This window comes from Mytilinidion resinicola (genome assembly GCF_010093595.1).
Source record: "Mytilinidion resinicola strain CBS 304.34 unplaced genomic scaffold BDZ99scaffold_7, whole genome shotgun sequence".
Lineage (NCBI taxonomy): Eukaryota > Fungi > Ascomycota > Dothideomycetes > Mytilinidiales > Mytilinidiaceae > Mytilinidion > Mytilinidion resinicola.
In genome coordinates this window covers 1130950-1156979 of record NW_022985443.1, presented here as the reverse complement: position 1 = coordinate 1156979, position 26030 = coordinate 1130950, and the positions used below count along the sequence as shown (strand labels likewise).

Sequence of the window (26030 nt, the reverse complement as noted above, 5' to 3'; positions counted from 1 at the left end):
GCGACGCAGAACACAAGGCGAAACTATGACCAATGATCAGCCCGGCATCCTGTCGGCTCAAACGATCAGCCCCGGGAAGCTTTCGTTTGCACGGGGGAGGCCTCTTCACGCTCCACGCGGGGACACTCCTTCATTTCAGCACGCGTTGTTATTGTATTGTCGTCAACGCTAGCCGTTGGACCCGCCGTCAGCAACGGCGCTGAAGTTTATCGTATCCAGCAGAATTTCCCGCGCGGCCCGTGAAGGATTCCGGCCGCGAAGTATTGGCTGCCGCGTCCACCTCGCACAGCATGGGCTGCAGAGTCGGTCTGTAGGACAGGTTGCAGAGCGTCGTACAGGAAGCTGAAGTGCATATGCCCTGGCAGGACTGACGCCATTGCTGTGTGCGAGTCGGCGCCGTCTGCACCCTCACATGAGGCCGCTGACAACTGCCGTAAGAAATTCTCAGCCTGGGGGCGGTCGCATTCTGCGCAGCCCTGTCGGCGGGCCTCACGGCGCTCTATGTAGGATGGTGCGGCGGCGTCGAAATGAAGTGTCGACTTGCCCAGGATCCCCTGAGAGGGACTTGAAACACCAGCCACAGTCTCAGCGTCACCTGACACCTCGCACGAGCCACAGATCGGGTCTGTCCAGCAGCTGGAGCTGGCGTGCCAACCTATGGGACCGTGTGGCGGTGCGAAGTGACAGTGGAGTTCGAACAGACCGACTGACAAGATACTGACACGTACAAAGCCAAACCAGACTAGAAACTGCTTGACAGAAGAGTTTAGCATTTTGGAGGTCCAACGCACCTTTTCGAGAGCGACAGTGCCATCAGAACTTCTTGGCCAGTCCGATAGATCGAGTTGTACTACAAGTCAGCTGCGAGTCGCTACTGGCTTAGACCGAAATGACGGCCAACATGTTGTCCAGCGAGCGTATTGGTCAGTATAGATTCCTCGCCTCGTGTGCCAAGAGCTGTTCAGAAGTCCGTCGTCTGCGGTTCGTGGATCGGGGTTCTAGGTAGCATTTCTCTGCCTGAGGCATCCGGATCAACTCCAACGCCGATCCGCGATTTTGGCGGGCAGGCGGCGGCGGTGACGAGCAGCAATTCTGCCTGCCACCTTTGCCTTCCACACTTCACTCACTCGCCCAGGGCCCACGATTCACAGCCTGCTCCTCTGACTAGGTAGCCATATTCCATCGCCGTTGGCAGCCTGCCACCATAAAATCTCCCCCTCCAGGTCCTGAGTCCTCGCAACTCCACCAGCTCCCCGCTCCGCCACACCACCACCTCACCCAAACCGCAACCCCACCACCGCAACCATGAAGCTCACCTTCAAGGTACCGCCATCGCGATCTGATTATACGCGTCGTGCTGACAAAGGGCCGCAGGATTTGAAGCAGCAAAAGTTCGTCATCGAAGCTGAACCTTCGGAAACAGTGCGCATTCACGACTCCGCCTCACGGTTTCACCGTTAACATACTTCCTGTAGATTGCCGATGTCAAGGCGAAGATCTCCGCAGAGAAGGGCTGGGACGCAGCGTTGCAGAAGCTGATCTATTCCGGTGTGTGGAGCGGAGCTCCTCCGTCAACCATGTGGCGTCATTCTCACAGTGCACAGGCAAGATTCTACAAGACAGCAACACAGTCGAGTCCTATAGCATCGAAGAGAAGGGCTTCGTCGTGTGCATGGTGTCTAAGGTTCGTTCCGCTGCTCTTCTACTCAAGCAAGTTGCTCACGTCCCTAGCCCAAAGCATCTGCAGCATCGTCAAGTAAGGCGGCACCGTCTACACCAGCTCCCGCAGCAGCCCAAACTCCCGCAGCTCCCGCAGCACCGGCACCAGCCTCATCCTCTGCCGCCCAGAATGCTCCCGCGACCCCGTCACCCGCCCCGAGCAACCAGCAGACCAATACCGAAGGCATTCGGTTCAACGATCCGTCAGCCTTGACAATGGGGAGTGAGCGGGATGCTGCCATCGCCAATATGGAGAGCATGGGATTCGCTAGGGCTGATATTGACCGTGCTATGCGGGCTGCATTCTTCAACCCTGACAGGGCGGTCGAGTACCTCCTAACTGTAAGACATCTCTCTTTTTGGTCTAGACTTGTGCTAACAATCAAACAAGGGCATCCCGGAATCAGCACTTCAAGAGTCGCAAGCGCAAGCTTCGCCGAGACCGCCTCGGAGTGGCCCAACATCACCGCCTCCGGCGACCGGTGGCAACACCGCTGCGACTCCTGCGACTGGGGGAGACGAACCCGTAAATCTATTCGAGGCCGCTGCGCAGGCAGGACAAGGCGGCCGCGGATCTGGTACTGCTCGGGCTGCTCCAACGGGGGCGCGGGCTAGCGCTGAGGCTGGAGCTACGGCTGCCCAAGCCCTCGGTGGAAGCAGCCTCGAGTTCCTTCGCAACAACCCCCAATTCCAGCAGCTTCGTCAAGTGGTTCAGCAACAGCCCCAAATGCTAGAGCCGATTCTGCAGCAAGTAGGGGCCGGAAACCCTCAGTTGGCGCAGCTCATTGCTACCCATCCAGAGCAATTCCTCCAGCTACTCGCTGAAGATGCCGACGAGGACGCCCCGCTCCCCCCTGGAGCACAGGCCATCAGTGTGACAGAGGAGGAACGGGATGCAATTGACCGAGTAAGTTTACTTTACCCTATCTCACTTTTTTCGATCCCTAATATCTCTAGCTATGCCGACTCGGTTTCGAGCGCGATCTCGTGATCCAGGCCTATTTTGCTTGTGACAAGAACGAAGAACTGGCCGCAAACTTCCTATTCGACCAGCCCGAGGACCCAGATGAGCAATGATCGCTTCGATTGTCAACAACTCTCGTTGATTGATTTTCATGCCCCCCTCACGATCGAGCACGAACGACATGAAACGGTCCTTCTCTTCCAGTGGCGCTGCAATCATTTTGCTTCCATTAGGCGGGGCTAACTCTCTCATCGCTGCGGCATGGACATCCTCCTCTTTTCCCATTGGTTATATCTTTGCTTAATGGTGGTAAGATACCTTGCTCCGGATTCTACCTTTCCTGAGAGCAGAATCGGGAATGGAACGGAATGGGGGTATTTGAGTGGGTTGTAGATAGCTCTCGGCTCTTAGGGGGATTGCAATAAAACTACTTCATTGTCGATTATGAATGCTTATGACCAGACGTGAATCTTGCCGTGCTGAAATTTATGTGCCATTCAACCTTTCGAGAGCGTGCTGGGGCATCTCAAGCGGTGGCACATATGTATACACGGACCAACACCTGAGGACTGGAAATGATATCCGCGATTTGGAAAATACATTGGGGCACCTCAAGCGGTGTCAAAGAAGTGTACAAAAACTAATTCCTGTGCACCATGTTTTGAGGCTTTCTTCTGGCAGTCACTGAGTACAGAAGTTCGGGATGTTTCCGGGGATACATTGATGCGTCCAGAGATCCTCCACCTCGTCCTCACTGCTGGCAAAATGACGTCGGAATACGTCTGATCTTGGAACTGGAAATTTGGTGGTTGCTTCTAAGGGCAGAATTGCGGTGTCGGATCATTGGTTTGGTAAACAGTCGTGCCTGCAAAGAGAAATTCTTTAAAAAAAAATTATTGACGAGTGCGGGAATCGAACCCGCACCTAGCCAAACAACACAAAAAAGAAAACACAAGACCTAAGGTTAGCATATTGGAGATACGGGGCCGACGCCACTAGGGCAAGGTTCCTGCTGGTTAGTACAAGTAGGGTCAATTTTGCTCGAAATATATAGATGGGTTGGTGTGAGGAGCGGGTTTTTGTTCTTGTTTTGGGAAGGGCACGTGGATGAGGAGACGGCTCCATTGCCTGGGGTGCTTCGATGGATTTTCAGAAAACTGGAAGAGGTGCTCGAGATATAAGATCGCTATCGCTAGCAATTAGGCATGAACTTGACGGTAGCTAGGAATACAAGACTAGGACAAAAGTTTCCCAACACCTGTTTAACACCGCTTGTAGTGTGTTAATGTGTATACATAGTATTATAGCCCTGGAGTTAGGGGCCACATTATCGATCTATGCACATCTCCTGTTACTGCCCGAGGCTGCTCGGTAAGGTTTCGCGGCTGTCAAAGGGATAGATTTAAGTGTGATTTGGATGGCTGGAAGTGTATTGAGACGCCACGAATGATATTAGAATGATGGAAGAAAGGTTAAGCCCTAGCACGATACTCGCCATAGAAATCCGTACACTCGTTTACCATTGCGTGAGGAGCTTCATAGTATTTTCACCATTCGGAAAAAGCGAGAAGTTTGTCATTTTGGACAAGCAGAAGACTTGTGACGCTACCCTAGACAGCGTTAACAGGTGTACGCAGATTCGAAGTGTATTCGCTGCCATCAATGGAGTGAGCGCCTAACCGTCGGAAGGGCAAGTATGGTTTTCACGAAGTTGTTGGGGTGTAGAACGGGGGTAGATTCGCATAGTTTAAATTGAAAGATGGATGCACCTACTAATTTGAATGGGAAGGCTTTTGGATATATGAAGGAAAGAAGGTCCTACGTTCGTAGGATGTGGAAAGGAAGCCGGGGTAGTGGAATCGATATGTAGTGTGTGAACTTTTGAGGTTGAAAGGAGATCAAGACAATTGCTTTGAGAAGACGTGCAAGGGGAAGAGGCTGGGGAGTTGCAAAGAAGCAAGCAAGTATGAGAGTTTTAGCCATAAAGATTTCAAAGATCCAAAGCCCGGATGACCTCAGGTAGTAATCAAGTCGCAAATATCGAAGGGCCATCCGAGAGGCCAAAGAGCAGGCGGTAGGTGTTAGAGAGCCTGTGAGCTTATAGTGACTACCACAATTAGCATGTAGTCGATGATTAAGGAAGATTGTAGCATCTCGTCGTCTTTGAGTGCGAAAGAAGCTTCGGAGATAAAGAGCGGGAGCCAACTATGTCGCAGGGTTTTAGTGGCAGCCGTGCTCTGTTTCATGGCTTTTCGAATGCGGAGGAGCACATCCGGACTCGTCCACTTCAGTTCCGGCCAGGTGTGTTGACAGTATTCGTAGAGCCGGATTGAATCTTGCTTTCTGAATTCTACCTTGAGGTCTAGGAAGGGACTAACCGCGCGGTGCTCTTCCAGCCTTGCTTTGAGTTCTGGGTCCTTCTCTTTTAGCACCTGAATTATCTTGTCCATACAGCACTCTCCCTGCGAAGTCTCATCCTCAGGCTCTGATTCACCGTCCTTGTCTTGCGAAGGAGTGAAGCGACTCGCTTCCTGGTCGTCCCCGGCTGGGACTTGCTCTCCATCCGGTCTCACAGACTGCGCCAGGACTTTCTGATTCCACAAAGTTTTCCTATCATTCAGGTTTATAGAGCTATCGCGGTACTGAGGTAGATAAAAGACCCATTCTGAATGGACCTCGTAAGGCTTCTTTAGGGACGTGAGGTCGTTGGACGTCGGAATCAAGGCATAGAGCTTCACCATCTGAGGCCTGGCTTTGAGTATAGGGGCGACGACCATATAGGCAAGGCTCTTGTCGTCCCAGGGTAGTACGTTCTCCGGGAGGAAAGTTCCAGCAGGCCTCCCTTTCTTGACGATGAGAGTTCTATATCGGTCAGGGTAAAGCCGAGACATCCAGCCCACCAGCAGATACTGCTTTGAGCCTTGCCCGGGCGCACTCCTCTCGCGATTGTTCAGCTGAATCGACGGTCTCTCGTTCAGAAGACGGGGCCGCCATGAATATTTCTCTAAATAGCCGCCGAGAGCCGTAATGAGGACACCCTGCTCTCGGTGCTCTTGCGGGAGAGCCATCGCATGACCGAAGATGTTGAAGGCATAGTCTTCGAGCTGAAAATCTGGCTCCGCCTTCCGCTTTGCGGTGTTGAGAGACATGGTGGACATGGCCATGTAAAGTGCTTGTGTTCGAGACTGGACTTGATGTCGGAGAGTGGGCTGCAGGTTGGTGGTTGGAGGTGTATGGAGGTGAGGCGAAGGAAGTGGAGGTGGATGAGCTTAGGCCGCAGCAGACCAACCACCTCACTTGACCTACACCGCCACTGGGGCTGTAGTGAGAGATAATAGGAATGAAAAGACTCCAGGTTATGATGCTATTCATCATCGACCGTCGATTCTCTGTGAGGTCTGGAGATATGTACTGTGTCTCGTCACAGATATCCGCACACTTCTCTGCCACCGCTTGTGGTGGCTCATGGTATTTTCAGGCTTCCGCTTCAGACGGAAGTCCCGCCTTTTGAATAGCTGATAAACTGGTAAAGCCACCCCAGACAGCGGCAGGCCAGTGTACACAGATCGGAAGTGTGCTCCGCCCACTCTAGATTCCCTGAAATATTATAAGGCGTTTTAGGCGATAGCAGAAGGGTGTGCGAATATCTATGACCACGCACTGTAGAAGAGGTTGGATGCAAATGTGAAATGCTACAGGAGCCAGGGGACCAATGGGACCCTCCACTAGGCCAAGAGTCTGTGTACACGCACCTACCGCTGTCTGAAGTACCTCAACATATCTTGGAAGATCTGCATGAAACGTAAATCCACCGTTTTGCAGGGTCTGTAAGCTTGCCGGGCCACCTCAGACGGCAACGGGGGAACCAAGGATAATTTTGCAGACGCCAGGATAGTTGAGTAGAAAACAATAACTAAGAGACCCGCGATGACCACCTGTAGCTCCTTAACGTCATCGGACTTATTAAGGTAATCGACCATATCGAACTCTGGTATTTGACACAAACTCGAGCTTAGCGGGGAGATAGGTGTTGGAATGTGAAGCCCCAAACGACTTAGATCTAACAAGCTGTTTGATACAGCGGAAACAAATCCATTTGCAGCCTATATTAGATGAATTAGCCACCCTTCTAAGAAAGCAGGCTAGGGATTTCCGTGGGAAAAAAATAGGAGTATACGCCATATTGTGGAATTGAGCATAATTACTGGCTGTCGCGGCTTGGTATCGGAGATAGATATGGAAGCTCTTGGATAGTTCAGGGAGAGGAGTCGACAAGGAATTCACCATGTGCCCAACAGCGACTTATAAATACCCCTAAATAACCTTCTCAAACCACAGCCTTGCTAAGAGCAACAACCGCAAACCCAGCAGACCCACCAGGGCCACCTCACGCCCTCAGCTCCATAACTCACAACATCGCACCAACTTGGCTCAGCTCGGGCTCAGCCGGAGAAGAAATGGTCGTTTTCTGCTTTCCGTTCGTTCTTGTAGATGTTACCTTCATCACCATATGGCTCTGGATGAGCGTAAACGACGGATACCTAGTCAACCCTTGGACGGCGATCGGTCGACGGATTCCAGGGAGTACTCGTCAGCCACGCTATGCCCAGGCCGGCTCCATCGACACAGAAAACCGGGCAAACCCCGCTGATAGATCGAATCCGGAGAAATGAGCCGGACCAGGTGGCCGATATGGCGGAGGATCTTCAGGTGGTGGATCGAGTAGCTGGGGTGTGCCCGGCTCGTGGAGATCGTAGTCGGTCGCTACTTTGCAAGACAACCGGTCGGCTATACTACAACTTGAGTCTCTGTTACCTGGATCTTATAGATATATGCTAAGTCTTGAGTATTACTACTAGGCTGGATTTGTCTTGAAGGTGGATGGTCAGGGATTCGGAGTTTACTATCGACTGGATATAAGTAGGCAAGGGGTCAGGTGGCTCGGGTAGTCATCTAGCACCCTAAGGAATAGGTTCGTCGGGCATCGGAGTGGGGACATTCTTCTAGAACTCACTAGATCATCTGAGTATTGCTTGCTGTTAGCATAACAAACATAACGGGGCCATTATAGGCTTGATATAAACCACTCACTGACCACCCACTGACCACTTCCTGTATCAATCTCTGATTCCGGCTCACAACCTGCAGTCATGATGGCCAAGACTCGCCCAATGCAATCCACCCAGGATAGCGCAGACATTCAAACCCGACTCGATGATACCCGCAAGAAAATGAGGTTCATCCAAATCGCAATACGCCACACTCAAAAAGTTCAGCACGCCCAAGAGCTCAATCTATTGGCTCTGTTAACATTCATACTCCTCATCCTCTGGTTTTTGGTAGTCAGTTTACCCCAAGCAGCTCGATGGCGTAAACGAGTGATTTATATCATCGTTGGTGCGGTATTTGTTATGGCTATCGGGACCTTTGAGAGACTCGCAATAGCTGGAAACGTCGCGAGAAGGTAGAAAATGCTACGGTTATTGGAAGCAATAGCCGCCTTTAGGGGTCGTTCGAACCGCGAACCTTTCTATATGCATACGGTTTGAAAATAGCAAGTCGATGGCCCCTTGTTGGACACTAGATGAGCCCAAGCCGTGGCTCTGGAGGCGAAGGAAATGAAATCATATTCGACTTCCACACCACGTTCCCGAAAATGCCAAGTGATCTGATGCAAGCCACAAGCCTAGATGTTTAGAAGTCATGAAAGGATTCAGTTGAATAGCGCGGCGTACTGTCATAAATGGACAACCAGAGCGCACCTACGTCTTAGTCCCACTTGTTCGCCTTTCGGAGGACCTGCTTTCATTAGCGCACGAAACCTAGCGAAGGGCATTGACAAGAGGCTGAATTATAGACGACTCATCGTGCGCACTTTTCCCAGCCACCAACTAACTGGCAGCTTGACCGAATCCTGACTCACCTGCGCGATATCGTTGAAACAAAGCAATCAAATACGATGGAGGACTCAGGATACAATTTGACAACGGTTGGCTAGTGAGAGAAATTGTGTGTGAACTGCGCCGCACTGCAGATATCCTAGGAGTCATCCGTACCCTTGTAGCATTCAGGGTGTTCTTGACCCTGAACCCAATCCTCCACCGATATATACGATACTTCATGTACTTGCGGGTCCTGCTTTGGGTGCTCATGATGGGGCAATTGAGATTTATGCCGGCAAGGAAATGTTTGGATTTAGAGGATCTGAGGGACGCAATTGAGAACGAGGCGAGAATGGACTTTATAGAGAAGAAGGTGGCAGTCCAGAATATGGTGGAGATAAAGAAGATAATGACGAAGGAGAACTTGACGGAAACGGAGATGAAGATGGCGATAGAGATGCAGGAATTAACATTAACTGAGATGAAGATGGCGATGGAGAATATGACAGCGACGGAGAGAATACGATGGATATCTAGTTGAAGTCGGAGCGAATCAACCGCCTTATACAGTATCTCGTCATGAATATCCACGAACTTTACTGCCAGTTCATGTAGAGGTGATTGAGGTACTAGATGGCTAGGGGAATATATTAGGGTTCCGGGCTGTGTATGTCCCTCTACCGCTGCTGGGGCGACGTCGCGAGTTTCTGTTCCTACAATATACTGAACTTCATATGGTTCTGACCTCTGAAATCACTACAGACAGCTACAATATAAGGCATTGTGCTCTCCCTACCAGATGACAAGTAAGGCCGTTTTTCGACTTGAAAAAGTGTGACAAAAGAAAACTTAGTTGAGTAAAAAAGGGTATACCAGTCGCAAAACTCCTGCCCAAATTTCCAGCTTTCTCATCCCTTAGACTCCAGTCTCTTGGCGCCCGAGCTCCCATTACTCATAGAAATCATTCCGCTTTTCACAAAGTGCCTACTGCTCGAATGCCAACTAGGCAAGCCCTCCGGATCTTCATCTTCATTCTTACATCCTCTCCTGCACCCGCCGCCCTGCTTCCACGCTGTCTCTGCCCATTTCATGCATCTCGAGTACTCCCTGCACCTCCCATCCCTCTTCTTCTTATTCTGTGCAAACTCAAACAGCGTTCGTCGATCGACCATTCGTTTGAGTGTAATAATAGCCTTCGCACAGAAATCATCCACACCAAGCCTCTTCATAGCCTCGGCCGTCGTCTCGAAGCCCTCCAAATGATATAAAATTTCGTCTTCATCATCCAGCCATCTCTCCTTTGCGCTCTCTCCAAGTGATTTTGCTAACGCCTCATCCACCTCTTCAAAACTCGTGTACCCGTTCAAATCATCCTCTACGAGCTCCCTGTCCGCGCACGCGGTCCCAAAAAGTACGATATCCTTCAGCTCAACAAGCAACTCAAAGGTCATACGTCGCGGAGCCGGATCCTGCCGGAAAAGCGCAGTGATAGACGGCAGAAACTTGCGCACGATCTCACCACCCGTATGTAGATTCTTTCCACGCGCATACGGCGCGTTATCCATCATCGCGCACTCTACTCTGCTCATCTGACGCGATATGCCGGCTGCAATATGGCGGATCTGGATGTAGGGGTTCGAGGACGCGGAGTTTTGGAGAGATGGGGGAAGTTCTGCGATTCATATTCGCGTCAGTCTTCAGCTTCAATAATACACAAGCCCTATTCCACGAACCTTCAAATCCCACTTCTCCAACGAGCCTAACGACGCACTCGGCGATCTCCCTCTCCCTCTCTTTCGCCTGCTTCTCCTGCTCCCTCAGACTGCGCCAGGGCACGATCAGCCCGATCTGGCTCGCTTTGACGGTTCCCTCTACACCTCCAGACTTTCCTACTCCTCCAAGTTTCCCAATGATCCCATTTGTGTTTGCGGCAGGTGTTACGCCCGTTCCTCGTGGGTATTGGAACGTCACGACTAGCCCATCCTGTCCTGGTCCGGCTCGTAGGTTCTTCCAGACGGAGACGACGGATGCGCAGCTGAAGATGTGTTCGTACATTGTGATGGCGATAAAGATAAGCGCATTGTTGGAGCCGCGATGAGGCGCGCGGAGCGTTCAAATGAAGGTAAGATATGTTCGTGTAAAGAAAGGAAGGGTCTGGGTAAAGGCATGCTGATGTTTGTTTACTTTCTGGACCGTGCGAGCGATGTGGAGGGGTTCGCGATGAGCGAATCAGCAGTGATGAGGACATCATATATATTTTCGAGAATGCAACTCCAATGTTCCCGAATTTGAAAATCGAGGTAAGGCTATGGTATTGTGGAGAGGATATTGACACTGATTTGGGGCGTTTGATTGCTCAAGTTGACTCGAAGTCTAAATATTGGACTGGCTCCGATACATCTCAACCTTGCTCTGATTCCAGAGTCTAATCTACGAGCCCTGTCAATAGCATGCTAAAACCGAATTCAAATCGCACGGACTGGCTCCTGTTTATACATCTTGACAAACTATAAAAGATCCCCAATTCTACGGTCTAATCTGGGGCGTCGGGCAATCGACACTGTGCGAGTAGTCGGAATCAGGCCTTGGGAGCACATTGATTTACGAAGTCAAGTCTATCATAAAAACTATTTCAAAATGCATCAAGGCGAGGACCAATTCAACACACAAAGCAAACATTTGCATTGCTATCTACACGATGAGAACTATCCTCGTTCCCTATGTACCATCCATTAAAGAGCTGGCAAAAGCCGCCCTTCTAACAAAGCATCGCAGACTCCGATTGTTGTACACCGCAATGCAGAAAGCCAGAACCCAGGGATACGTACCCATCTTCTCGACCCCCAATCCCGTGAACTAAGACGCCACCCACCGTAACGGGACCACTGGGCCACTGGTATTCCCATTCAAAGACAGCAACCCCGTAAATTAAAAGAACCACCGCCAGCAAAGCAAGAAAAGGAAAGCAAGTAGAGAAAAAACATAGCCCGTAGAGCCCGTGGGCATAAGCCCTATCTAGGGTAGCCCGGTGACGTATCACGCCGCCCAAAAACTGATCCGAGTAAAACATCGAAGATCCCAACGCCAGTGGCGAGTAAGAATGATGTTTTCTACTCATACATGTGCCGCCCGACCGTCATAATAACCATTACCATTACCGTTCATATTGCTTCGTTGACATTCTCCAGGAACCCCTCTAAGAGTACCGCCATGTCTCACCAGCCGGAGTCGACATTGGGAGCTGCGGCACCGGCATGGGCAACTGCGGCCTCTGCGGAGGGGTGTACTCGGGCTGCTTCTGTGGGAGTGGTGGAGGTACCTGAGACGGATGTGGAGGGCTCCTCGACGTGTCGCTAATCGGGCTCGGAATCGGCCTAGGCGGCTCCTGCATAGGGCCACCGTTTGCATTTTGTCCTACCCAGCTAGGTCGTCGTGGTGGTTGAGACTGGGGTCCGTTTGCAGTTTCAGCAGGAGCACTATTCGGCGCGCCAGATGGCGACGCCTGGTCCTTACCCAGCCTATCGAGAAGGATTTTCAATCGAGGCAATTCCTGAGCTTGCTGGGAGGGAGCACGTGCTATGTCTTGTTGAAATTGCTGTGGAGTCTGAAACTGCAACCCAGGCCGAGGAGCTAGAGGTGCAGGGGGTGCAGCTTGCGTCGCTGGCGATCCGGCACTGCCGAAGTTAAGTACTTTGGATTCCATATTCAAGCTCGGGGGTCGATAAAGAGTGGGCTGCGAAGGCTGCGAGGAAGGTCCGATGGGTTGGGACGGGGGCTTAGAATGGGTTGACTGAATCGGCTTCCATTCAGACGAGTGTCCGTTCTGGGAACTGTTAAGGTGAGACGTTAGTATATTTCGAGGCGAGAAGCAATCAGGAAAGAAGGGATACCTCATATCATAGTTGGCGTAGCTACTCTGATAAGGGACGGGCAATGACGGACGAGAAGACGGGGAGTAGGGATTGGTCGCATACGTAGGTTGGGGTCTCGATGACGCTGCTGCACTGGAGCCCATCATGTTGGCCACGGGAGCCACACTGCGCGGTGGTGGTTGCTGTAGCCCAGCGGTTTGGGTAGGTGGTTGCGGATAGTAATTCTGGTAATGAGAGTACTGTGGTATCGTTGAAGGCGCAGTTTGGTAATAAGAGTTGTGAGGGGAATGACTGGACCGTGGGAATTGGTTGCCTCGCACTTCTTGCACTGGGCGTGCACCTGAAACGAAAGTAGAGCTAGGCGAGAAGTGTGAGTGATATTGAGGAGTCGGAGAAGGCTGAGGATAGCTATTGTTGTACGGGTAGCCATATTGAGGAGCCGTAGCCCTGCTATCGTAAGGTACTGGGCCGGTTGGCGGGTACCTGTACTGATCCGAGGGGTAGTTGTAATTAGTCGGCGGAACAGCATTACCATACTGGTCTGACCTCGGCTTGTATTGGTACGGCCTGACGGGTCCCCGATTCTGGAGATTCTGGGGCTGGGTCTGTGCCTGAGGCGCGGGCTTGACGGGATACGAAGCAGGGTAAGAACGTCGTGGAGCTGCCGGCGGTGGAAGGGCTGGTGCTGGTTTGACCGTGTCCAAGAAGTTTGCCTTCGTATTTTGTCGCGGTTTCGCCAGATCCTCAGTGTACTGCGCCCTAGCCTCTGTCGAAGTTGCACCAAGGTAATACCACAGTTGGTTCTCCTTGTCCAGGTCGACCTTGGCTTGGCACGGATGGCGAACATCCTGAGTAACGAATTCTGCCCATTTCTGCTCCGCATTGGCATCGTGGAATGGGTCACCCATCTCAGGGATACCGTCTGTCCGATTAGCGATGTTAAGTGAGGCATCGTTCTCCTTGAGATGAACAGGAATAGGTTTCGCATTGGCAGAAGGTTTCGGTCGCTGCGAGTCCGCTGGATCCAGATGGAGGAGGTACTTCCACTCAATCTCTACGCGGTCCCCTTCAGGCAGCACGTCGATGACGACAGTCCATTCGGCGGGCCGGTTCTCCACGACAACGCCAGCAAAGATCTGACTCTGATCCGTGAAACAATACTGCACTTGGACGACATCCTTCGGCTTGAGGCTTCTCGCATATTCCTGAATGAGTTTGTCGTTCTCCAGGGTATCGCCATCGACAAGTTTCGCACTCCTCTTCTTCGGCCGGTGGAACCTGCATCGGAAATCGTATCCGTCATAGTAGTATTCAGTGCCCTCTTCATCGAATGTGGGCATCGGACCGATATCGACCTGAATACCAGCTGCAGGAGCGCAAGTAGCGTGGAAGGCTCTCGTACACTTCTTCGCGGAACATTGGAAAACCGCACCGCGCTTAGAGCGACAATAGTTGCACCGTAACTCTAGACGAGCTTTGTTGATTTTCGAGACACCGCAGACCGTTGGGCTTGGGCCTTCGCTAAGGAAAGTCTCCGGCGTGTATTCGGCGCAGAGCTTGTGAGCTTTCAGGCCATTATCGGTAGGGAGGAGCTCGTCGAATTCAACGTCGTTGGGACACAGAATACAAGGTGGTTCTTTCCGTGGTCCTTTGAGGAGGATCTTGATGCGCTTCACTACCTTCTTGGGGGGGTCTCCTTTCTTGTCGGCTGCTGTAGGCCGCTTCCTCTTGCGTGACGGCGCCTTTGGCTTTCCGGCGACGCTTGCGGGCGGGCTTGGAAGGTTGTTCAGGCCATCGTCAATGTCCTCATCGTCGTCATCGGTCTCTTCGTAATACTCTGGTGTTGGTTCGCCTCTGAGTTTACGCTCGATCTCGGCCACATCGACCCAGACACTGTCGGATTCACATTCGCATTTCTTCGCAATTCTTCCGTAGTTCAACCAAGCTTCGTTAGCAAAATTGACAGACTCCGCACAGTTGTAGCCAAGGTTGTATCCGGAATGGTACCCGTAGGGGTAAGTGATGACGAATTCGCCTTCGTAATGGACTAGCCGGTTCACCTTGATATTGAACTGCTTTTCCAACTGAGCGGGTGAGATAAGATATGTCTTGTGCCGAAGAAACTGAGAGCAGTTCTTTGCATCATTTGGCCATATACCTAGTAAAAGATCAGCGTAGGCAAATCAAAACGGAGCACGAACACTTACTTTTCATGGCAGCCTCAAATCGTCTCGCATCTTCTTGAGAGATGCTGTACCATTGCTTCGGAGCTCCAAAGTGGATGTAGTTGATGCTGTAGAGATCGACATCTTCCAGATGCCACGCGAAAGTAGCCTTCCACATTCCCAAGTAAAGATATGCAGTATTGACTCCGGGGACCTTAGTACCGAGAACGTCGAGCAAGTTCTCTAATTTGGCCACATTCCAGCTCTTCGTCCGATCATCGAATAGCGATCCAGGCATGTCAGCTCCATACATGGGTTGGCCATAATTGATCGTCCTCCAATAATTGTCTTCAAGCTCATGGCATCGCTCCGGGGTAAATTGGTCCACAGTCTCTAGCTGGTAGTTGAAGTTTTTGAAGGCTTCTTCATCAACCACGGTGGTCATCTCGTTTTGGTTGTTCCTCCTCCGAGACGAAACTGTCCGAGGCTGGCGTCCTTTGGGCTTAGACGGAGTGGTCTCTTCCTTGATTTTAACTTCTTTCTTCGTCTTTTTGGGTTCCTCCTCCCTTGATGGGGAAGTTGGGGTTGGTGGGACCGTAATTTCAGCCTCTTTATCGGAACCATCTTCTTCCTGTTGCTTGAGCGGCTTCTTTCGAGGCCGTCCTGGTCCACGCTTGGGCGAGTCGGATGGCGTAGAAGTAGGCGATGGACTAGATGCTAGGTTGGTCCGGCTAACTCGACGAGCCGCAGCGGTCTCTTGTCCACGTCGTCGTTCTCCGCGCTTGGCCGGCGGTTGATGATGGTGTTCCATTGTCAACGACTTCCATTCAGGCAAATTGTATGAGCGCTGCTTCTCCATGTTTTGCTGGGTATATATTCCATGCTGGCCAGCAAATTCTTGTGTGATCGGATTCTTGACTCTGATAGATTTGACAGCTTCCTTTAGGTCAGGAAGGGAGCCTCGCCTGTAATTGATCCTAGGTCAGTCATTGTTTAATATAGATTGGGGTAGCTTGCACTGACCATTCTTTGGGCGGAATAACTTTGACGATGCCGGACTTCATCCCATGTTTATCAATCCGATCAATGAACTTCTTGAAGCTTTGAAATTGATCCATAGTCTGTCATAATTCATAATTAGCATATGCCCAGTTATGCGACTCGAGTCTGGCAGCCCCAGAGGCCGCCAAGCAAGATATCGCGTGCCTCGAAATGTGAATGCGACCTACCGGCTTGAACACAGGTATCTTCCCACCCTCAAAGTAATGATCGGGCTCGATATCCTCCTCATCCTCCTCATCTGAAAGCTCAGAGAGCTCGGACGACGACCGCCCCCTCTTGTCCATGTCCTCACTCGTCGGTGGCGTCAGGGCCGGCTTGGAGGTCGGGAGGTCGTCGTGGTGTTCATCGTGCGCGGGCGGCACTTCGGTCGAGGCGATGACCTCCGCCGCCGGAGCTTCCATGGCGACTTGTAGCTTCTCGCTCGTCGTGGGTGTTGATGCAGAAGCTGCGATGTTGATTGGGGGGTTGGGGGGCCCGAGGTGTCCTGGGCACGATCGCGCGGGGCGAAATCAACAACGACAACCTTCCTACTTGTGTCGCATCGATAATGGGCGATTCCGATGGTTCGTCGGATGCGGTTTGAGGGTCAGCAGTGAGGTTGTTCAGGAATGCTGGTCGTGGAGGCCCTGGAGTCTGGAAGTTGAGGTTCAATGTCGGCAAAGGCGCTAGTCTTTTATAGGTTAGTTTCGATCCGAGGGATGTCACTCCATAATCGTGCCACTCCAGCCCAAAAGATACCCCGGCTCCAGGCCTGTCACTCTTCAGCCGGTATTGCGGAGGGACCCCTGTGGTTTCAAATGTATGTGTAGAGGTTTCAAGAAGCTGCCAAACAAATACAGCTTCTGTAGATATTACAAACTCCCTTTCGCAGTTTTTGTGTTCATCAATGCTGCAATTCTCCGTCCTATTTGGACGCCCTAAAAATACGCTTCATAACATCTTCAGAAACATGTGCGAGAGGTGATCATTCTGCTTTGACAGTCTCAATGGCGCCCGAGAAAGAGGCACATAGGTGCACATACAAGACGTGTAATTCATCGCTCTAGATTTTCGAATTCGTAGAAGAACACACTACATTCATCATGACCGTCACGTGGATCTACTTCGACCTCCCTATCACAACCCTCTACACCATCCGGCTCGCGTTGCGGCTCCATGCATCCTCAGACGCCCCGATTGGAGGGGTCTCTACCCTCCTCCGCCTCGTCCACAACCCCAAAACTCCCCTCATCGCCCTCACCGCCCCCTTCAAACCCATCACCCTCAATAAAACCGTGTCTGGTAGCATCGCAACCCCTCTCACGGCCCAAGAACCGTTCGGAGAACGCCAGACACGTACCAGCGCGGAGTCGCCACCGATCACCCCGTACCTGCGTCGGGAGAAGGAAGCATGCTGTGCATGGCCCGAGGAAAAACAAAAGCCCACGCTTGCCTCCACATTCTCGGCTATCTCTCTTTCAGCCCTACCACTCAGAGCCGCATCCCCACGCAGACCAGGTAAGCGGAAGTTGGTCATCCCTCTTGGCTTGGGCCGGGCACCCCCCGGGCACACCGGTGCGACGGACGCGCAGGAGCTGCTGTGACGAGAGCGGCTGGTGCCCGGGCTGAAACTTCTACTCACAGTCTAGGGATGGGATGAGAGCGGACGACGTAGTGACTAATTCGGCGTGTGGGTAGGTGGGTTGCAGCACACGCTTCACTGATTCATGAGGGTGCGGATTTTCATCTGCCACTGCGCGGAGTGGCGTAAGGAGGTAAAAGGTCTGGCATAATCACCAACCTACATCTTGATCAGTTTTTTGAAGCGGGGTGAAGCCCGTCAAGCAGTGTCGAGGTGTACAAAGACAGTTCCCCACAACACTTGCAGAAGAAGCCACTCGCAGAAGCCACTCGCAGAAGAAGCCACCCGCAAAAGAAGCCACTCGCAAAAGAAGCAAGAGAGCAAAACGAATGACACATGAGTTCACGATTTTAGAGCCAGCATCCTGAGCCACCGAAACCCCCTAATAGCCACAGAGAATTACAAAGAAGCCTAGGCAGCTGACTGATATATTTTGAGAACCCACGGCTCCATTGCTATGCAGATATGATTTCGACGAAAGACCACATGCAAAGTGCATAGCCCTTTCTTTTTTGTGCGCAACCGCTCAAAATGCTTGGACATGGTGGGAAGCAGAAGAAGAAACCACAAAACCTATCGGAAACCCAACTGACGACCCCTTCCACATGCGCCACAATTCGGGTCGATGAACCTAGTCAACCAGATGCGATCCCCCCCTTTCCGCCGATAGCGTGGGAGAGGCAAGCTTCGAAGTGACTGACTTACTGTGGCGCGCCGCCACGTTCTCCGCCCCTGAATCCACCACGACCGCGTCCGCCGCGAAAGCCTCCCTCTCCACGGCCACGTCCTCGGCCCCGGCCTTCTCCTCCTCGTCCACCACGTCCGCGATATCCGCCACCACCGCGGCCCTCGCCTTGAAATCCTCCTCGGCCCCTGCCACGGTGTTGGACCTCGTGGAATCCGTCGTTGCCGTTCGCAGGAGCTGCTGGGGTAGCGTCCGGGGTGTCATCAGCCCAGCTCTGCGTGCTGTTGTTCGGTGCCGCTACTGCCGGTGATTCAGTCTCGGCAGGGTCGCGGGGAATCATCTCGAACGACTCGGTGAGAGGGTCGTCCGAAACAGCGGAGGCCTGCTTGTCCCACTGCTCGTCCGCAGCCGCATTAGCAGCACCAGCATCAATGCTAGATGCAGCTGGCGCGTTAGGAGTATCGAGCACCTCAGTTTCGCCGTTTGTAATAGTGCCCGAAGTGTCCAGCTCCGTCAATCCCGCGTGCGCAATTGTAGGGTCGGTCGATATAGGGTGGGTGGCCTCCGAATCCGCCGCTGCAGCCTGCGACTGTGCAACGTCCTCGACCCACGCCTCTTCGGCTGCGAAAGGAGCCTCGTCGAGAGCGGCCTGTTTGATTTCGGCGTCTGTACAGGCAATTAGCATGAGAACTCGTTGACTGTTCAGGGTCGTCGACACTCTCCCAAAATCTAAGAAAGGTGCTTACAGGTGACATTCAATGCCGCACCCTCGGTGGAGGGAACATTGTCTTCAGTGCCTTCAATCAGCTTCTCGGCCGCCGAGACTGCTGATGCATCACCACCATACACCAGAAGCAACGCGCCCTCAAATGCCTTGGTGACATCAGTGTCGTCGTCCTCGAGCTGGCGCCTGGCAGCAGCCGCGCGTAGGAATCGTGAGAGGGTCAAGAAGCGGTCCTTGAACGCCTTGTGCGCCTCGGCCGCCGCTTCCGCCTTCAGGGTCTCGCGTAGCTTCTCCAATTCCTCCTTGTGTGCAGATTGTAGAGCCTCCTTCTCTGCTGCCACCTTTTGCTTGTATTCGGCGTCGAACTTCTTGAACTGGGTAAGCTGCTCTTCGTACTGAGCGAGCTGAGCTTGGAGGCCGGGTTTCTTCAGCGCCTGTGCCTTTTGGTCGTTGTTGATTTTGCGGGAAGCAACCAGATCGTCGAGGGATACGTCGGGGTTTTCTGCGATTACAGAGTCCACCTTTTGCATCAGATTCTGGAGACCTGACTGTTAGCTTGGGGTCACGCCAGGATAGAAGCGGCAAAGAGACATACCAGTTTTTTTTGGGTGCTTCGGATAGATCTATAAGTCCAACTCAATCAGTGACCGTGTCCTTCCTGAGCTTATTTGATGAGGAAGCTTACCGTTGGAGGTCCTTGACATATTGGCTCTCCACGTTCGCGTCGGTTCCATTGAGCTTCTCCGCGGCCGGTGAAGAAGAGCTGATTTCCGAGGTCGTCTTTCCAGGCGCGGTCGCGGGTGTAGCTGCTGCAGCCTTGGCCTTCTTCTTGCGAGCACTCTTTGACTCAGCACCTGCTTGAGTTGGCGGGTTGGAAACGATGTCAGACATTGTTAGGTGAAGGGGCGCGTTGTTTGGGGAGCTTAGAAGTAGGGCTTGGGTGTACTGTAGGTAGAGTTCGAGGATTGCAGGAGTGAGAGTCGATACGGCTGAAATTTGTTTGGAGAGACTCCCGATCTTGATCTCGTGTCGCGCCAAGCCACTAGCATGGAAGGCACCAGATCACCTGCCAGGCTGTCCTCCCTGCCTAGGTAGATTTCACCCACCAAGACCTTCAAGCGCAGCCGTTGTATTGTCTGCCCTCCCATCTTCCTTGGAGTACAGGCATAAGGTAGGTAAACCGAAATATTAGGAATGCCACTGGACATGCACCCCATCGAGCTCCTCGAAGCAACTTCTAGATTCCAGACGAGACGTAAAAAGTCACCAACAAGAAGCATTCAGGAGGGAGCTTAGGTGAGAAAGGATGGGTATGGTTAGGCCACGCTCATATTTGGGCATTTGATTAATCAAAGGCACGGAAAAAGTCGAAGTCTAGATTAATCATTTCAATCATTTCCATGTGTCTAATTCTGATAGAAGAGTCTGCAAGGGTATAATGCGCGGATGCAATGACGACTCTTCATGAACGTAAAAGAAAGGTGAAGCTCCGCACCAAGATGGTCCTATACGCCGATCAACTCACGCGCGATACATGAGAAAGTCAACATCGACTCTCAGTAGGAAGTTGCATCACACTGCCCAGGGTACTTCCTACTTGTGACAGGATTAGGGATAAATCCTTTCTCAATCCCATCCATGAAACCCCAAGCGCCCGTCCCTTTAAAGTTCCAGTAGAACCAGCCTTTCGTATTAGCCTCCCAGACATCCAGTTGAGCTTCGATATATCGACGGACCTGGTCGATCACCAAGTCGTTCCATTCTTCAACGGGTGTCGTAGCTATGCATTGGCACCCGTCAGTGTCGCATGTTTCTCCAGCAGTGGTCGTGCCATTGCTATCCACACAGATTTTTGTCGCGCCAGACCATTCGCCGACGTAGACTGGGATATGGGAGCGTTGGGCGGCCTCGAAGTTGTAGCGCCAATTACACGCTTGGATGATGTGCTGCGGTTGGTCCATAGCCATTTCTTTGAGTTTGTAGAGTTGGTATAAATGTGAGTCGATAGCGAAATCAGAATGGTGTTCTGAAGGGTCTTCGTTAAGGTCCTCGATAACGTCTTTTACTACATCGACCCATGTGGCGGAGCCCTTGAACCCATCCTGCACGACGATCTGGAGATTTTTGTTCTCTATGGTGTCTCGAACTTCTTCACACGCTTGCTGTGTCCACTCCTTCGTGATCAAGAGCTCGTTCTTTCCCCAGAGGGTTGGTTCGTTGAGGAGCTCGATCCCAGACACTACGTCCGCATACTTGTTGCTCCCGTATTTCTGGGCTATCTTTTTCAGGACTGTGATAGTACGGTCAAGGTTCTTTGGCGTTTGCCAGTGGACGCTGCCCTTCTGACCAGAATGATCGAAGCCGTTTTGCGAGCCTGGGGCGCCGTGAAGATCCACCCAGACCTTCATATCATTGACCCTAGCCCATTGAACCGCGCGGTCAAGATATGCATCAGCTCCTTTGAGGTATGGGGTGTTTTTGTTATCGTACGCCCAGAAGCCGACGGGTATACGGATACTGGGTCCATTGTCAGCATCAGATTGCATGGCAAACTCAATATAACTAACGCATTAATCCCATAACTGGCCAGCTCAGAGACATGATCCTCGGTAAAGTAACTTTCCCAGTGCTCCTTAAGCCTGCTGTTTGCATCGTCTGTTTGGTCGAATGTGAACTGATCGATGGCATCGGTACCATCAAACAAGTCTGGAGCCATCCATTTCTCCAAGATCAGCCAACCGCCAATATTTACGCCTCGTAGAAATTCCGGGCCTTCAGCGATTGGATCGGAGACCCGGGCCCTGTACGAGGAATGCCGGTGCCCGGCTGAGGCGGGAACATGCGGTTGATATAGTTGTGTAACTTGATGATAGATTTCAGAGCGATTGAACGATGTCAGAGCAGTTTTTTCAAAGTCTTCATACCTCTTGAAGCCTTTCTGGGTGTCTTTTTGTCTGCCCCAGAGAGTGGGAAAGGCCGCAACGGGCAGAGCAAACAAGGTTTCGATCAGCGCCAGGATCAGGATCGCTGGAGTTGATCTCATGTTGGCGATTGAGAGGAGGTCTACAGCGCTAGGGTATTAGCATGTATACATTTTCCATCCAAACTCAGTCTAGGACACTCCAATGCATTGTTGATTGCTGGATACTGCCTCTGAAAGTAGCCCAAGCAGGTAGCTAACTGAATACGAGTCCTCATATCCTAGCCCGGCTTTCCTCTTAACGAAAATGACATACATTCCGCTTAGAGACTTGATTGCTTATCGAAGCACTCCAAACCGTGATGAGCAGGTGGAAGGAATGACTGTCATTGGGGTGCAGCTGTGATCCTTTGTGCTTATGGACTCAATGCGCGTTAGGCTTTGCGACGAGATGTTGTGTGAGAGATTCGAAAACGATGTCCTGTGCTGGCATAGAGAGTGGCGCTCTGCGAATGGGGTGTAGTTCGTAGTGCTGACCAGTTCGCCAAGAAGTAGTACACGACAGTCAATTTTGAAGGTAATGAAGGGGAGACATTTCTTTTGGGCAAGTAATCGCAACCCATTTGAATACGGTCTCATGACACGCTATGCAAGATCTAGAAGTGAAATATTCACGGATACGTTTATAAATAACACCTCTGTAAAAGTGGAGCAAGGAAATTGGGGAAGGCATTTGACTACATTCTCTGTGACGAACGCAATCTGCAGCGCTCGTAAGATTGTTGTGAAAATGAGCAAGGAACTAACCTGAGAATGCGACATTGTGGATTTTGATGATATCCAAAAGGTCTTCCATGTTGGATTGTAGCTGAAACAATAACTAGATTTCGCCTGTTCGATCGTTCCGCCCACACGCCTGGTCCTGTGACTGCCAGCTTAGCACACGCCTGGTTGGATAGAGTGCAGCAAGCCAGATAAGGGAAGGTATATAGTGCTCAAGCAATGCTTTCACCTGTGGATCCGTCATCTATGTAGATGGTTGCATTCGAGCTCGAGGTCATGGCGAGAAGCACTCCGGAGCGTTAGCACAGTGAACTGCTCTCACAAAGTTTGCACGGCGGCAGTCTGCTCCAGACCATCAATATACCTCCTGACTTGCCACTTCGTTCCTTGTGCAAGTCTCCCTAACTAGATGTGCAGTCTCGCATTTGAGTAACGTCACTGGCGCCTCCAAGGGAGACAACACAGCCCTTAGAGCCGTCTGAGGACAGACTGTCTCTATCAATCGGCCGTCGCTCCAGCGCTGGGACAGACATGGCGCCAAAGAATTCCGTGGGCATCGGCTGTGGACGGGTTGAGAGTGCGATTGTCACAAGGCCCTGTCTCAGCAGGCAGGTCACGAGATGGGCGCTCTCAAACAAGACGCCAAAGGAACGGGCGGGGCGAGACAGGACAAATGTGACGGCGTCGCTGGCCCCTCCCGCATCAACGAGGTGTGGCATTGGAATGAGCCTCCGAGGAGCGTGAAGCACAGGGTCTGCCAGACCTCGGTGCACCAATATTGAGCCGTGACTCTGGCCGCAGCTGTGCAGTCTGCGACGACGGGCAACAATTGGTGGAGAGGCATGGCAGAACGGGCGTCGCAATCCAGCGCAACCTTTTCGCCAGCCAGGCTCCGGTGACGTAGAGCGGCAGTCTATTCCAACTCCGACTGAGGCGGCCCAGAGAGCGATCAGGCCTGTTAAAAATGTCGTTTCCGAAGCTTAGTCACGTATCAGGACCTCAAGCGGTGCTAGCCAGCGTCCACAAGGCCCGAGTGGGTGTGTATCAAAGCATAGGAAGCCTTACAAAGTTAGCATCGGCCCCAGACTCTCCTGGACTGCCACTTTCTGGCCATGGAAAATGCCGGCCAGCAAGGAGAGGGTTCCCACGGCCCGTGGACCACTCACGCCGCAGCAAGCCGACCCCTCTCCCTCTAGCGCTGTGCTGCCGACTTCACGTGCGAGAGCCAGTCGGCTGTGATTTGATGCCGGTCTCTCGACGCTTTTCTGCCTGCCCGGCCCGTGCGCAGCTTGGCACAGCTCCCAGCCTTTTCCCACGCCCACCTTTCCGCGTGACTTCTCTCCTCACCTGACATCGAAGACCAACACCTCCAGCACTTGCCGTCAGATATCACGTTGCGGCCTGCTCAATTATATTGCTTCCGCTGCTGCTGCACACACATCGGCCTGAGCACTCCGGCCTCCGCCTCTTCCCTCTCCTTTTTGTTGCCGGTTCTCACGAGCTGAGCGCCCGCGAATCCATACATCAATCGGCAGTCACGGGAAACACTGCGGCAAGAGCGCACCGGTAAGTCAACCTCAACTCCATCGCATCGCATCGCATCGCATCGCATCGCGCGTTATCACCACATCGCCCCGTTTGCTCCACCGCTGCCCGTCGCCACGCCCTCGACGGCCTCTGCGACATCACGCCCGCTGCTCGTCCGCCATGGAGCTGGAGTCTTCGGCGCATCCGCGCGTCGAAGCCCGCCGCGCTCTCGTCGTCTCCGCCTGCTGGCCCCGTCGTGTCGTCGCGCACCAGCGAGGAACGTTACGGAGCGCGAGCGGCGCTGTCGTGCACTGCTCGCGTCCCAGCGGCAGAGGGCACGATACGACTCCTCTTCCAGCAATGACAGCTTGGTCCCACAGCAATGGAGCAATCGACTACGCCAATCGGGCGCTTGTCTGCATTGCCGTTACACTTGACAATCGCCCTTTGTACACGTGCTGACGTTCCAGTTTGATCCTCTGCAGCTGCGGCGCGCAATCCGAGAACCGCTTCCCACGCCCGGCCTCCGCCTGATTGCTGTTCCCGAGGCGCACTGCTTCCGGGACTCTGCGTGAACTGTTGGGCAGAGCGTCGACCCCGAGCTTCATTCACCCGCCGTCCCAGGTTTGCGTCTTCGAATCAGGCCCTGGTACTGCCACGACCATCTCCTTCTCCACCACCCGCCGCCTCACTGGTCCAGCCTTAATAGTCTGCCCACCACCCGCTGCGTCACGGTTTCCTACATCCCAATCCCGTGCCACCTCGCAACACAGCACCCTATAATCGCCATTGGGCTTTGCTCTTAGTGCGCAGCAGCCATCGAATAAGACCGACGCCCTCCACGCGAAGTGACGGGATCCTTCTTTCTACTTCAACGTTACAGACATGGCCGACACAGCTGGCTATCCCACCCACGACGCCAAGGCGCTCGACTCAGTTCACAACAACAAGCGCAAGCGCGAATCACGCGGAGATCACGCTTCTAGGCCTGCTCCCGGAGACTCTTCTAGGGCCACCAACTCATCAGCTGGTGCAGCGGATCTGACCGACCAAACCACCGCTGCTTTCCTCGCAGCTCACAACGCCGCCGCCGACGACAGCATGCAGAACTCCTCCCTCGACTTCGGCCTCCAGCAGAATGGTGGCGCGAGCTCGTCAAACGCTGGAGATACCGCTGCCGCTGCACTTGCCCACTATTCCATGACAGTCCCGCAAGCCACGGAGCTTTCCTTCCAAGCCACAGGATCCGCGGGAGATGGAACGTCTTTCATGGGCGATCATGGGGTCCATCAACAGCAACAGCATGGTATGCCCGACACCAGCATGGATGTTTTGCAGACACCTTCTAAATATGAAGATCCAGGCAACTCCGCTGCTAATGATTCGCCGCCAAACGCAGGCGGCCACAAGCCCACGGTCGGCTCCGACGAATGGCACAAGGTGCGGAGAGACAATCACAAGGAGGGTACGTGCCCCCGATTACAATATATCCTATGTAAGTATGCGCCATAGCTAATCACGTGAACAGTTGAGCGTCGTCGTCGCGAAACCATCAATGAAGGCATCAACGAACTCGCGAAGATCGTTCCTGGCTGCGAGAAGAACAAGGGCTCTATCCTTCAACGTGCCGTTCAGTTCATCACCCAGCTGAAGGAGAACGAGTCTCAGAACATCGAAAAGTGGACCCTTGAGAAGCTCTTGACCGAGCAAGCTATCACCGAGCTGAGTGGCAGCTGCGAGAAGTTCAAGGGTGAAATGCAACGTGCCTGGGATGAGGTCGAGATCTACAAGCGCGCATGTCGCAATGCCGGCATCGTCCCTCCAGAGATAAAGGAGCGAGAGAACGCCGAGCAGAATGGCGAGTAGCGCTCTCCCATTTCTGGTTACGAATCTGTGAGGCTGTTCCGTCAGCACTATTCTACCGGCGAGTATTTCACCCCGTCGATGGTACCCTTGTGACTTTCTCTCCTGTTCTTTCATATCTGCGAATGCTGGCGGCTGGATTCTCCGAGCTGACTGCACGATTTGCTTCACGATGCGAGGATTGTTTACGACAACATTTCATGTTCGGTCATTCATTGAAGATCCCTTTACTCTGGTATCCTG

The 26030-nt window shown here is 52.6% G+C and overlaps 8 protein-coding genes across 8 annotated transcripts; 3 read left to right on the top strand and 5 right to left on the bottom strand.

The window, feature by feature from the left end:
- The first annotated feature begins 1098 nt into the window (after positions 1–1098).
- On the top strand, positions 1099–3126 carry BDZ99DRAFT_414223 (UV excision repair protein Rad23). The gene is made up of 7 exons (XM_033716725.1): positions 1099–1323; positions 1375–1422; positions 1476–1548; positions 1605–1684; positions 1732–2061; positions 2111–2626; positions 2677–3126. Exons 1-7 carry the CDS (start codon positions 1306–1308, stop codon positions 2794–2796), a joined length of 1185 nt encoding a protein of 394 aa, XP_033578674.1. The 5' UTR covers positions 1099–1305; the 3' UTR covers positions 2797–3126.
- Positions 3127–4741: 1615 nt separating this feature from the next.
- Positions 4742–5832, bottom strand: BDZ99DRAFT_560041 (uncharacterized protein; the record flags this gene model as incomplete). Its single annotated transcript, XM_033727274.1, has 1 exon — positions 4742–5832. The coding sequence occupies one exon, from the start codon at positions 5830–5832 to the stop codon at positions 4765–4767; it is 1068 nt and encodes a 355-aa protein (XP_033578673.1). The 3' UTR covers positions 4742–4764.
- Positions 5833–9189: 3357 nt separating this feature from the next.
- BDZ99DRAFT_497378 (uncharacterized protein) lies at positions 9190–10695 on the bottom strand. The gene is made up of 2 exons (XM_033723510.1): positions 10299–10695; positions 9190–10237 (listed from the first exon to the last, which is right to left on the bottom strand). Exons 1-2 carry the CDS (start codon positions 10618–10620, stop codon positions 9474–9476), a joined length of 1086 nt encoding a protein of 361 aa, XP_033578672.1. The 5' UTR covers positions 10621–10695; the 3' UTR covers positions 9190–9473.
- Positions 10696–11406: 711 nt separating this feature from the next.
- On the bottom strand, positions 11407–16257 carry BDZ99DRAFT_569687 (uncharacterized protein). The gene is made up of 5 exons (XM_033727912.1): positions 15832–16257; positions 15626–15723; positions 14645–15567; positions 12456–14595; positions 11407–12395 (listed from the first exon to the last, which is right to left on the bottom strand). The coding sequence occupies exons 1-5, from the start codon at positions 16063–16065 to the stop codon at positions 11762–11764; spliced, it is 4029 nt and encodes a 1342-aa protein (XP_033578671.1). The 5' UTR covers positions 16066–16257; the 3' UTR covers positions 11407–11761.
- Positions 16258–16746: 489 nt separating this feature from the next.
- On the top strand, positions 16747–17247 carry BDZ99DRAFT_475228 (uncharacterized protein; the record flags this gene model as incomplete). Its single annotated transcript, XM_033721969.1, has 1 exon — positions 16747–17247. One exon carries the CDS (start codon positions 16747–16749, stop codon positions 17245–17247), a length of 501 nt encoding a protein of 166 aa, XP_033578670.1.
- Positions 17248–17804: 557 nt separating this feature from the next.
- BDZ99DRAFT_279615 (uncharacterized protein) lies at positions 17805–19674 on the bottom strand. Its single transcript, XM_033713980.1, has 4 exons — positions 19380–19674; positions 19290–19317; positions 18717–19230; positions 17805–18636 (listed from the first exon to the last, which is right to left on the bottom strand). Exons 1-4 carry the CDS (start codon positions 19583–19585, stop codon positions 17987–17989), a joined length of 1398 nt encoding a protein of 465 aa, XP_033578669.1. The 5' UTR covers positions 19586–19674; the 3' UTR covers positions 17805–17986.
- Positions 19675–20250: 576 nt separating this feature from the next.
- On the bottom strand, positions 20251–21410 carry BDZ99DRAFT_385064 (glycoside hydrolase; the record flags this gene model as incomplete). Its single annotated transcript, XM_033715414.1, has 2 exons — positions 20251–21211; positions 21262–21410. The coding sequence occupies 2 exons, from the start codon at positions 21408–21410 to the stop codon at positions 20251–20253; spliced, it is 1110 nt and encodes a 369-aa protein (XP_033578668.1).
- A 3399-nt stretch (positions 21411–24809) lies between these two features.
- Positions 24810–25790, top strand: BDZ99DRAFT_518956 (uncharacterized protein; the record flags this gene model as incomplete). Its single annotated transcript, XM_033725357.1, has 2 exons — positions 24810–25389; positions 25453–25790. The coding sequence occupies 2 exons, from the start codon at positions 24810–24812 to the stop codon at positions 25788–25790; spliced, it is 918 nt and encodes a 305-aa protein (XP_033578667.1).
- Between the last annotated feature and the right edge of the window lie 240 nt (positions 25791–26030).

Excerpts from the sequence above, each read along its gene's own strand:
- BDZ99DRAFT_414223 (XM_033716725.1), top strand. Across the intron at positions 1,549-1,604 it reads GCAGAAGCTGATCTATTCCG|GCAAGATTCTACAAGACAGC; the intron begins GTGTGTGGAGCG and ends CACAGTGCACAG. Across the intron at positions 2,627-2,676 it reads AACGGGATGCAATTGACCGA|CTATGCCGACTCGGTTTCGA; the intron begins GTAAGTTTACTT and ends TAATATCTCTAG.
- BDZ99DRAFT_497378 (XM_033723510.1), bottom strand. The coding sequence starts at position 10,620 with ATGTACGAACACATCTTCAGCTGCGCATCCGTCGTCTCCGTCTGGAAG. Across the intron at positions 10,238-10,298 it reads TGGAGAAGTGGGATTTGAAG|AACTTCCCCCATCTCTCCAA; the intron begins GTTCGTGGAATA and ends TATGAATCGCAG.
- BDZ99DRAFT_569687 (XM_033727912.1), bottom strand. The coding sequence starts at position 16,065 with ATGGAAGCTCCGGCGGCGGAGGTCATCGCCTCGACCGAAGTGCCGCCC. Across the intron at positions 15,568-15,625 it reads GTTATTCCGCCCAAAGAATG|GCGAGGCTCCCTTCCTGACC; the intron begins GTCAGTGCAAGC and ends GATCAATTACAG. Across the intron at positions 12,396-12,455 it reads TACGCCAACTATGATATGAG|TTCCCAGAACGGACACTCGT; the intron begins GTATCCCTTCTT and ends TCACCTTAACAG.
- BDZ99DRAFT_279615 (XM_033713980.1), bottom strand. The coding sequence starts at position 19,585 with ATGTCTGACATCGTTTCCAACCCGCCAACTCAAGCAGGTGCTGAGTCA. Across the intron at positions 19,318-19,379 it reads TATGTCAAGGACCTCCAACG|ATCTATCCGAAGCACCCAAA; the intron begins GTAAGCTTCCTC and ends TTGGACTTATAG. Across the intron at positions 18,637-18,716 it reads TGCGGCATTGAATGTCACCT|ACGCCGAAATCAAACAGGCC; the intron begins GTAAGCACCTTT and ends TTGCCTGTACAG.